The sequence below is a fragment of the Daldinia childiae genome (genome assembly GCF_008694065.1).
Source record: "Daldinia childiae strain JS-1345 chromosome Unknown Scaffold2, whole genome shotgun sequence".
NCBI classification, from domain to species: domain Eukaryota; kingdom Fungi; phylum Ascomycota; class Sordariomycetes; order Xylariales; family Hypoxylaceae; genus Daldinia; species Daldinia childiae.
This window is the reverse complement of record NW_022984643.1, coordinates 5612539-5624580: the sequence shown is the minus strand read 5'-3', so window position 1 is coordinate 5624580 and position 12042 is coordinate 5612539. Positions and strand designations below refer to the sequence as shown.

Genomic DNA, 12042 nt, shown 5'->3' with positions numbered 1-12042 from the left:
TGCTCTGTAAGGTGAAGACGACAAAAAAGGAGAAAGAAATTCTGGCGATTGGTTATGCTATTATTGTTACCATAGCGAGAGAGTGTGATTAATGATGAAAGTTGCAGCCGACAGAATAACAGGCAGTTTCCAAGCCTCGGAAGAATATGTGCTGGAGACACTTTTACGTGTTGCTTTAAGGTGACAATTAGAGGGTACGAGCCTATTCGTCGTGTGCAATTATCAACAACATTCATTGGCAGGTTACCAAATTGAAACTATGGTTGGTAGATTCCAAAAATGTTAAGAGACAAAACATTCCATATTTACCTATCAACACGATAAAAGTTGAAATATTCGAAACTTAGGGACGTCTACGTAGAGCGCTCAACAAAATATATGAAATATATGAAAAGGGCGACTTGCTTGACGACCAACATCCGATTTCCAATATTAGCACCGACCTACACTCACTAACATTTATTAGTCTATAATAGATTCAGGAACCGTTGAACACTTACACGCCAGTTCTGGTACCTACATAGATTGCTTACTTGATAATAGTCCCATTCCCATTCCCACTTACATACTGCACTTACATACTGCATACTACTACATACCTAGGTACATATAATACGCTGGAATTTGGAAGCATTTCTAATCCATCCCCACGACATTGCGACTGTACAGTCGATCCTACCTGCGACGGACAGAATAACGGCGTAATTTCTCGGGTTGCTGATCTTGATTCAGGTGCTATTTGGTTCGTGTTCCTGGAGGATAAACGATCTAGGAAGGAGAAAGAGAAAGTGCACTAACTAACACATAATACGGAATATCTAGGTTAATTTACCTGGTTCCCGTTCCAAGCCTTTTTAAGGAACACCTTTTTTTATTTTTTTATTTTATTTTAGGGAACATTTGATCCCTCCATAAACCTTTGAACGGGGATCCTCCTAGTCATCCGGTTCAGCGTAACCAGCTTTAGCTTGGCCCAAGTCTTGCCATTGACGCAACGCGATTGATTCTATTTTGCGAAGCGGGACGTCATCACCGAGCATTCTCCATCCTATTCGCTAAGTGGACACATCCTCCACCACACCATCGTCATTGTTATTATCTATCATATTTCAGCCAGAGCGACGTTGCTTTTGCTCTATTGTCTATCCGTCTTGATCTGGCTTTCTTAGCTTCTTGGAAATTCTCTCTTAACTTGACCGAGAAACGGGGTTCTTGTCATTAGATCAGTTGACGTCGTTTCGACAGCGAATTTCTCCAAAAAAGAAACCAATAGCAGGACGTGAAGGACTGTTTCGAAATTCTACCGTGTTTCTTCTCATTTCGAACCATACGACTATTCAATCAAATCACACCCCACTCACTCCCCTTGCTGCAATGCATGGCAAAACCACACCTACATACTTAACACATACATGATCTGACCTTAACTGACATCTTACCTAAGAGTTCACCTAGCTGCATGAAGGTGAAATCCACCAGCTAGGTTAGAGAATAATTAGTTAGGTACACGCTTCTCACCAGTCGTTTCGTTTATTCCCATACAGAGCCTCAAGACTATTATTACTATTCCCACCAACGGATACTTTGTTCTGTATAGAATCATCCATTGCTCGGTTCACTGCCAGAGCGAGGGGATAGTAGGGGGTAGCACATATCCGACGGACGTTCATTATATAGTTGAGAGATTTAAGTCCGTGATTGCGAGGCACACAAGGACGACACCCCGCTACACTACATACTACTACATACTACCTACTACTACCTACTGCGACTACGACTGGATATTTGACAGTAAAAACCGCTCATTATTGGCTATATTACCTATATTACCAATTCGACTTGGAGGGTAGAGGACGGATCCTCTTCAGGCAAATACAATAAGCCGATAAAGCGCACAGTCCCACACCCATCACCGCACACCTGGTTGATCTCTTCGGCCGATTCCTCTAGTACATTCTTGCATTTTTGGGTCGGGGATCACTTGATCCTTCTGATCTAGAACAACTCACACTATTTGCCTCTTACCGGCTGAAGAGCTTGCCAAAGTTTGTAAGAGTGTGTAAGAAAGAGTGTGCGACGTCCGGCAAGAATTGTTAGAAAAAGAGAAAAGGGGAATAGGAGAGAGAGAGAGAGAGACAGAGAGGCCACCAGACAGACAGAGGACCAAAGAGATCTGTACTGTACCTTGTGGCTCGTGGCTGTCTCAAGGGTCTCCATCTTCTTAGTGGCCCAATTTCACCGCCGGTTCCCTGTTCTGCAGCCCAACCCGACGACACAACCTCGTAACGATACAACCCCTCCAACCCTCCAGCCCTTCCATGGCTTCTACCCCGCGGTAGGACCCTTATCGTCGCCAATTTCTTTACCAGGATATTCGATAATTATTCGTTCCTTGGTTAGGTATGTATATGCAACTCCATGTCCTCTATCGGCCTCCCGTTCTCCGTACCTTGACTGTCGTCTTTTTTTTTTTTAATAGAAAAATAAAAAATAAAAAATCACCATATTCTCCGAGAGCATTTGGAATTCTTAATAGGCTTACTTTACTCACATATTTGTCTATTCCAGGTAGACCCATTCTTTTTTTTTCTATGACCTGACAAAAACGTACGGAAGAGAAGGGCACAAGACTCCTTTCGCCCCCAAATTTGGAAAATCTTCTATTCACGAAACCTGGTCATTTCAATTTCACCCAGACCTAATAATATAAGCCGGACATAATTACGTCCGTCCCACCCTGACTTTGCGGAATTTCCAGATTTTCTAAATTTTGCTTTATCCTCTTTTTTTTTTCTTTTCTGACTCACACCCCCCAAAAAGACACCTACCAACCCTTAACCCTTAACTAAGAAGACGAATTTGGTTACATCGTGATCATTATTAACTAGCAGAAGACTGCGCTGCGTCATATTATATTTTGAATAAGTTAGTCGACACGATGGCTGAGCCACGATACCGTTATTCGGGTCGTAGGTCGCCTCAGTTTAACCCCGCGCGAGCATCGATGCCTGTGAGCATTGGATATAACCCTCATTACAGCGGGGATCTTCATACGGTTCAGACGGCTCGTTATGATGCCGCTGTTCCAAGAAGAGCGACTGATCATAAAGCGCCTTCTAATCCTACTGCTACTATCACCACTTATAACGTTACTAAAGAGCCTGCTGCTACTGCCGCCGCCACCGCCGCCGCGCAACGAAGTTCTAATTCCAATACATCCCGTCGTCGTTCGTCAACGGTAGATACCAATCCTGTGAAGCCCATTATAGTTACTACCAATCATGCTACTCGGCCTCACGGTACCTCTTCTCATACATCCTCTGCCGCGCGTACAACTAGTCCGTCGCGCGATCCCTACCGGTCAAGCGATGAAACCTACTATACGCAACCGGCCTCTTCAATACGTTCTCGAAGCCAGGCTCGATATGGCCACGGCTATACTCAAAGCGCAACCTTAAGCAATGAAGAGTTCTCACGATTAAGGGAGCGAGTAGGCGACGACAGACTTCGACCACCAACGCATGTCGCAACCGATTATTACCGCTCTTCACTTCCTCATGCCAATTATACGACTCCTTCTTTCGACCTTAACAATACGGCAGTTGTCGATTATGATAATGAAGGTTATGAGTATACAAAACCGAGCGATTTGGCAAGATACGATTTAGATCATGATCGCCAACTACCGCATAGAAATCGAAAGGAAAGCCTTGATCGTTCTTACCACCGTCCTACCGTAAACGTCGTGAGTAATGATCTGGGTCGTTACGATACTCGCGGTCGCGGACCACCACCTGCATCTAGCGCACTCGACCGTTACAACAGAACTACAGCCACAGGTATTTATGATCGTCCTACTGTCACTATGCCTGCTTTACCACCGCCGGTACCTGCTGCTCCGCCGGTTGATCCTCTACGTCGGATTGAAGCTCCGAGAGACCCGTCGCCAGACCGTAAAGCACCTCGACCGCGCCCAGTTTCTTTATATCAAGAAACGCCAGCGCGCATGTCGCATCCTGATGAAGTTTACCGCTCCCACGATGATGAGCGCGTGCATCGTCGCCAAGATCGTAAGGACGGGTACCGCGATGATGAGGTTCCTGCTCGCGGATTTGGGATTCGCACGAATACGCTGGAACCGGAGCGCTCGGATCGTCCAGCAAGGTCAGTTGATCGGCGCGACTACGATGATCGACGGCAGCGACGAGATGTAGCAGAGCGCGAGCCTCGACGCCGCTCTGATGAGTCGATCGACTATACTCGGAGTCATGATTCCCGAAAGCCTACTGAGGACACCGTAGGCCGAGCCAACTCAGTCCGGGATCAAAGAGACAGCACCACCCAGAAGAACGGCGCAGGCGGCCGAACTCGTGATAAAGTCGCTGCCGGATTAAGTGTCGCTGCTGCGGCGGTGGGCCTTGCACCCAGGGACACTACTAAGGATGATGACCGGAAGGTTTCTCCACGACGACGGGACCCCGATGAAGATAAAGACGTCGGAAGCTCTCGCACCGCGGATAAATATAAGCCTAAAGAGAAGGATATAGAACGAAAAGCATCCCCTCGAGAAGAACCAGTCGCTGTAGACTCGCGACGGGAATCCCGGAGAGAGCAGGTGGACACGACATCAGGCTCTAAGGAGCGCGAACTTGAAAGGGAACGCGTCCGTGAGCGAGCCTATGAGCGCGAACGGGAGAGGGAACGAGACCAGCGCGAGTTCGAGAAAGAACGGGAGCGGGAGCGAGAACGAGAACGAGAGCGAGAGCGAGAAAAAGAAGCACTACAGCGAGAACGTGAAACAGAACGAGAGGCCGAACGTGAACGCGAGCGCAACAGCCGGGATGACAAAACAAGAGTTAACGGATCCGCCGCGGCAGATTCGAAAGACGACTCGTTAGTCGCCGACGACTCCACACCAGCACCGCGAAGGCGACGTCGTAACTCTTCGACCTTCGATCCTACAAATACAATTGATTTGCTGGATGTAAAAGCGGAACTGGCCGCAAAAGAGGATGAGGACAAGACAAAGGATAAGCCAGCCTCTAGGGAGACAGTATCAGACAAGGAGACAACTCGTTCCGCCTCTGTAGAACGTATGTCGACCGGCTCGCGTGAAGAATCCCGCGGCCGTGATGCCGCCATTGCAGAGAAGGAGAAGCAAGTCCGAGTTGTCTCGCCTCCACGAGACAAGTCCGATCAGAAGCCTATCAAGGGCATCTTAAAGCCGCCAAGCGCAAAGTTCCCCGAGGATCACAACCCTATCCGAGAAGGCGTCGCGCCACACAAGGATGACAAGACGAAGAAGGGTGTCCCACCAGGTGCCCGATGGACCAAGATCAACAGGAAACTAATCAACCCCGCCGCTCTAGAGAATGGCAAGGAGCGCTTCGAAGTCCGCGACGATTTTGTCATCGTTCTACGGGTTTTGACAAAGGAGGACATTCAGAAATACGCCAACGACACCGCCAAAATCAGAGGTAGGTTCAAGTCAAGGCAACTAATAAGCCTAACCCATTTCTATCATAAGCACCTTACTAACGAGCGAGCAGCGGAGAAGAGAAGAGAATACGAGAAGCAGTTCGGTCAGGAGCGTAACTACGAGTCCCACCGCGAGGACCGCGACTACTCGGATGACGAGAGGCGTATTCATCACAACCCTCGCGATAAGAACGACCATGACTACAGGAAATACCGTGACCGGGATGACGATAGAGAGCGCCCTCGCCGTACACACAGACACGGTTCGGACTCTGAGGATGACACCCGGGGCCGTCGGGCAATCGAATACGATGTCAGTAGCAACACCAGTCACGACACCCGCACCCACCGTTCTCACCGGGACTACGACTCCGTCTCTACCAAGGCAAGCGACAGGCGTTAGTTAAGCAAGCCAGCCAGCCTACCTTTCCTGCGACTACTATATAAAATATGTATATGATATATACATGCATATATACACTATTTCCTCGTTCCATATATACATCACCGACGAGAAACTCTTCAGATCTTCTGAGATATATATACTCAAGCACGTCAGGGGTAAATATACCTATACATATGTGTATGTGTATATATATGGAAGAGAAGAAGACATGATACGATACGATACCTGTACAGAAAGATGTGCGGGGAGGATGATATTTTTTATTTATTTATTTTTGTTATCTTACGTATATACGAATGAAATGACACGACTTACATGTATGCGGGTTGACGAGCGAGCGTGTACGGAGCTAGGAGCAAGATATAAGGGAAGGAATGAGGACATTTTGGGATTTCTAAATTATCATGTACAGTCCGTCGTTTGACTCTTCTTTTTTTTTTATATCTTCTTTTCTTCTCTTCTGTCTCTCTGATGACCTTTCCCTTTGTCACTATTACAATTATCACTGCCAAAAAGTCAGATACCCGCAGAGGAAGAGCTATGATGGAGAAGGGAGCTGAGTTGGATTGTGAAAGGAAGGTCTTAGTTAGATATACCCCGTAGATTTCTTTCGTGTTTATTTTTTATTTTTTATTTTTTTTATTTTTTTTTATATATGATACGAGTTGTGTAAATGAAGTTAGTCATGTTAGGTATTCAATGGGTTCTCAAGTATTATAAATGTTATGTCGAAAAGTAGAGTAAACTTAATGACTGGTAGAAAGACGGGATGTGAGTTATGTACGGCATGAGGCTTGTATGGGCCAATGAGTTGAGAAGGAGTTGGTTGTATTCTTTGTAAGTCTTAGATTTTGATTTATGGTTTGTCATATCACCCCTTACCTAGGTTACCAAACATCTGCCACTAAGCTTATTAGTTTACTCGTATGTGCGAGATGTTAGGTACTTATCCGTGCCCTCTCACCGTCATCTCACTACGGCACCGGCCCGTCCGGGTGGGTAACGCAGGTAAGTATCCGCGCCATGTCTTTTCATCTCTCAATAGCCAAATACCTGAAGTAATACAATATCATACCTATGGCCAAATGCTAGAGAAGACTAACAGTGTTTCCCTTCTAAATATATGAGTTGGCCAAGCCAGTCATTATGATACCGCTACCTATAACGACGATCGCTCTTCTATAATTAGGCGGAGAGAAAGGTCAGGATGGATAACTACAATGCTTGAACTTCCTCAACCGTAAAGATCATCGGGTAGATGCGTAAATGATATGGCACCTGGTGGCTCGGGATCTGACCCCCTGAGGCACGGATTTAAGACATGGTGGCCGTGTGGCCATAGCCGGGCGCTCCCGGACCGCAGTGTCTTATAAATACGGGCCGTTCCTGAAGCCATGTCGGTGTGAGATAAACTCAGAAATAATGAATCCGTTTTTTTATTGCCCCTGTGATGATCACTTAGGTGCTTCTAGGTTAGGCAAGTAGGTAAGTAGCTAAGCGATGTGAATCATAATAGGGGAAACAGTCAAGTACCTGACCTAATCTTTGCCTAGTGAACGAAGTTACCTGCAAGATATCGACGAGAAAATAAAATTTAATAACTGGAAACTTGCAAGTTTCCTAGATCTCTTAGTTACCTATGTATCAAATCATTACATGCCTCCTCAGTAAGAGGTCTAGAATCTAATGTAGAATAGACTGAGAGCCATCCCTCACATAGCTGTACGTGCTACGAGTCGCGTGCTATCTTTCCATTAGGGGTGAATGGGTTATAAAGTAGATTTCATTTTTATCTATTATTCAAGTTAACCCAGCCACTAGGTTGGGAAATTCATTTACCGCAAAGTCTAGAAAGTCCGATTCATCGTCAGCCGGTTTAAAAGTTAACATTTAAGCCGCCAGGCATTCTTGTCTCGGGAGGCGCGGGTAACTAACTTGAGCATCTAACGGTCTCATTAACTTTAAGACAACCGCGCGCAGTACGTATGAATATACGAACACCGTGGCCCATCATATCCATTAGGCATACATATAACTATATGCATAACTAATACGAACCGAAATATGCCTCCTTTTACATTAGGTACCTAAGGTAATAGTTCAAGTGACGGCATGTAAATAAGATAAGAAACTCGTCCATAAGGGTAAAGCAACGTCGCTACTAATATTGATATAAATTTATACGTTTCTGTCTTGCTGGTTTATAGGACCAGCCATGATCAGCTTAGAGGAACCCGATCACCGCACCGAAGTCCTCTCTTGCCTATCACATGTGGCTATTGAACCTCATGCTCCCTCGCCCCTTTTCATCAACCTTGACCAACAACGAAAAATAAACTAGTGCTTGGTATCTCTCCTACAGCTATCCCCTTTTTTTGCCTGCGTGAAAGAGCTTATAGCGTGTTCTCATTTTGCTCCTTTTTTTCAGTTTTCCATTTTCCATTTTCCTAGCCTACTATGAATTAAAAACAGAACAGACACAAACTCCTCTATCCCGAGATTGTTTCTCGTGGACAAACCCGAACGTAGAAGTGACTGATGCCAAATTGTACGTAGATCCAAGGCAGTCTAGCAACCCAACCTGGGGCAGCAGACCCTGGCAAGGTAGAACTAAAGCACCCTATGTGGGAAGTAAGAAACAGACCATTATCGTAATGAAACGTGAAACCTCCTGCCGTTAAGACGGATCTAAGAAAATTGAGGAAGGTCGAAATATCAGGGTCAAAAATGACAGGCAATATTAGCCATTTCCAGAGTGAAGAGGCTTTAGTGAGGTAAGAGGTTGGTCGTGTGGCGGCGTTGACCTTTTGGTTGGTTTATCAAGCGCAGATATAATACAAGCGCGGTACGCAATATGTATGTGAAGATGTTATTTTATCCGCCCGATCGACGGAATAAAGAATCCCTCGAGATACCACGCGTTTGAGACGTAGAAGAGGAGCTTTAAACAAAGGATGACGAGCGGCGGGTATTTGTTAGTTAATGGCCACCTACACGAAGCTGATAGAAGACAAGATATCAAACTAAGACTCGTCATCTCGTTTCTCGCCACGGCGCATTCGCTCACCCCATCTTCGCTTGCCAACTCGGGTTTCATAGTGGGGCACCATGGTTTTCATGTCTTGCGCCATGCCTTCGATTGCGGTGCAAGTCTTGTTACGGTAACAGTCGACTAGCAAATGTCAGTGGTGGTGTTTTCGAAGCATAGTCTACAAACTTGGATGTAAACTTACGTGCTCGCTGTAGGAAGACGGTCCTGCCCGCAAACACACGGCTATGCATCCACGCCATGCGGTAAGCGAGGTCGTTGAGTCGTACTTCCTTTATACGCGTGCCTCTTTTGATCCTCGGTATAGCAACCTCGGCCTCGTTCCCATCGGACATTGGGGCTTTCACCATGACCCGTTCTCTTACATTTCCCCGACGGGCGCGTCTAGATCGCCCGCCGTCAACTTCCACGTTATCATCACTAAGGTCATCTTCGAAGAATTGACTACCGGTGGCGCTCGGAGGCGGGCTTTGCATTTCGCGCGGGAAATAACTGCGTGGGAATACAGCTGAGCTTTTGCGAAATGAATCGGGTATCTCTTTAGGATTCACATCTTCAAGGGTGACGCGTACACGAAGGCGAGAGTTGCGTTTGTTATCCTCAACCAGTATAAACTTTCGCTTTTTAGCATCGGGGATATCAGGAAACAAGCCTTCCGGGTTTTTGTCATCATCTCTGCTCATGCGTCGAGCTACAATAGTGCTGTGGTGAGAACTACCAAGTCCATCATGGATCGGCGGCATGGACGATCCCGAGATGGGATGGCTGGGGTACTGTTGGGGATAGCCAGTGAAAACTTGAGCCGGGCGGACGTCGTCTTGGTTTCTAGATCCAGGCCCGGTGGGTGCTTGATGATGGTGATGATGAGATCCATCCACATACTCTCCATCCCCTGTACAGAGATTCAAATTAGCGGATTGCACCAGGGTCGGGACGCTATTGCGCAAATTAAGGCAGCAAAAAAACTGAATCGATGTGATATTTGCAATTTTGTGGCAGAAAGGGTTCCAATACAAAGACAGCGGCGTGAGGTAGTGATATGTGCGCTTGGTGTGTTTGTGCAGCGAGATGCAAAGCAATGCCATGCAACTTTTGCTATCAGACAGACGACTAGACCGTCCCGAAGCAGCAAGGACTACCAAGTGCATGGCAGCTAGATAATGTACAGAATAGTGCCAGTCCCCCAGTGCTCCAAAAGCGCCCGCGGCTTTGCGCCGTTATATAAACATGAAATGGCATCCAATCCAAAAATAACCGAACAGGCACGAGGTATAATGATAAGAGGTATCACGTAATTGCACAATGACAACAGCAACGACAATAACAATAGCAACGCATGAATCACATCTGGTGAAACATACCGACTTCATCTCCTCCACCCTGAGCACCTCCTTCGTGGGCGTGGTGATGGTGCATCTGCGGACCCATGTTACTCATTCCAGGTTTCCCCATGGGCGTGCCGCCACCAGGGCCAATGGCCCCAGGGGTTGACATCCCTGCCGGACCACTGGGACCGGACATGTGTGTGGAGTGGGGAGTCTGAACCGCCTTGCGATTGTTCATCTTGGCCATTCGACGCACGCGTCGACTTCGCAACCGAGGGTCTTGATTGCTATTCCGCCAGCTGTCGACAGCTCTCTGAATAAGTCCCCTCTTCCCGCGGAGGCATGGATTGAGCTGGGCCAATGCCCAACCAACGGTGTTGCATTCAGTCTCATACTGCAGCCGATTCCCTCTGTATTGATCCTTGGGACAGCATGCTCTAGGATAAACACAGTTTTCCGTCTTAAACTCGCTGCTAAGTTCGTCGGTGTTTACAGACTCGACATCACAGCGAATCGTATATTCCATCTTTACCCGATCGCGGGAATATTCGAAGGCGATCCATTGCACACCGTTATTATCTTGCCTCACGACCAACGGAGTAGTCGCTGGAATCGGCCCCGGTGCTGCATTGTTATTAACACCAGGTGTTGATGACCCGGTAGGAGTTGATAATTGTCCACCGTTTTGAGTTGGCTGGGAAGTTCCTAATGGTCCAGGCGTAGGCCGTTGTAATTGCGAGGACATCTGAGGCTCCATCTTAGTATGCCGAGGGCTTCCCGTCATCCCGGGTTGCGCGTGTTGGTTCGCATGCTGCGTCATCTGATGCTGCGGGCCCGTGTGAGACATCATCATGTTTGGCTGCGAGGCCATGGGTTGATGTGGCTGTTGAGCATGTTGTTGGTACGGAGAGGGCGCTTGCGGCGGCAGAGACGAGTACTGTGGTTGTTGCGCGCCATAGTACATAGATTGAGGCTGGAGCTGCGATGTTGGCTGACCATAGAGACTTCGGTGTTGTTCGTGACCTGACGGCGACGCGACAGAAGCTGGTGAATTCGATTGGGGCGTATGATAAGACATCGGAGGATATGGTCTAGGCATTTGAGCTGCGGCCATCATATCGGAAGTGTCTGGCGATGTATGAGCCTATGCATTGACTTGAAGCAACGCGCACGACGCGCGACAATGAACTTACCTGCGGATGTATATCCGCTTGTTGTGCCTGGAGTGCTGTAAGGGCTCTGGTGAGCGTAGTAGGGCAGATCTTGCGCGTGTTGAGCACTCGGTGCGTGTCCAGTTTGCTGGTAAGCTGGCTGAATCGAATGCGTTGACGAGTATGCAGAAGGGTGTTGCGACGGCTGTTGCGGCGCTTGGTGATGCTGCTGGTGAACGATACTCGAGGGCCGAGGATGCTGTAGGTGCTGGGGAGGCGCCGGACCCTGCGAGTGGTGGGGATGATGCTGCATAGAGGAGACAACCATTAGTCCTGAACTCTGGAGTGTCAAAGCCAAATAGTAACGACAACCATGAAAAAGAAAAAGAAAGTAGGACGCGTCGGCAATTTTTATTTTCTTGACACTGTCAAGGTCCAAGGAACTTAAGCGTCTCCTAATGACGAGGTTTAACGGGTGAGGCTTGCTTAAGCGACGGGGGGAGGTATAGGTTATAAGACCAGGGGCCTAAGCATACTACCGTAAGAGATAAAGAATTGCAGTACCAGGAAATGACACCACCAGGTGCTTGCTCCTAAAAGGGAGGAGTGGATAGGAATCGGAAGCGGAACCCG

General features: G+C 47.5%; 2 protein-coding genes across 2 annotated transcripts; one reads left to right on the top strand and one right to left on the bottom strand.

Annotated features, from left to right (window-relative positions):
- Positions 1 to 2938: 2938 nt before the first annotated feature.
- GL218_02384 (uncharacterized protein) lies at positions 2939 to 5881 on the top strand (the record flags this gene model as incomplete). Its single annotated transcript, XM_033578897.1, has 1 exon — positions 2939 to 5881. The coding sequence occupies one exon, from the start codon at positions 2939 to 2941 to the stop codon at positions 5879 to 5881; it is 2943 nt and encodes a 980-aa protein (XP_033438439.1).
- Positions 5882 to 8907: 3026 nt separating this feature from the next.
- Positions 8908 to 11737, bottom strand: GL218_02383 (uncharacterized protein; the record flags this gene model as incomplete). Its single annotated transcript, XM_033578896.1, has 4 exons — positions 8908 to 9056; positions 9118 to 9825; positions 10295 to 11386; positions 11452 to 11737. The coding sequence occupies 4 exons, from the start codon at positions 11735 to 11737 to the stop codon at positions 8908 to 8910; spliced, it is 2235 nt and encodes a 744-aa protein (XP_033438444.1).
- Between the last annotated feature and the right edge of the window lie 305 nt (positions 11738 to 12042).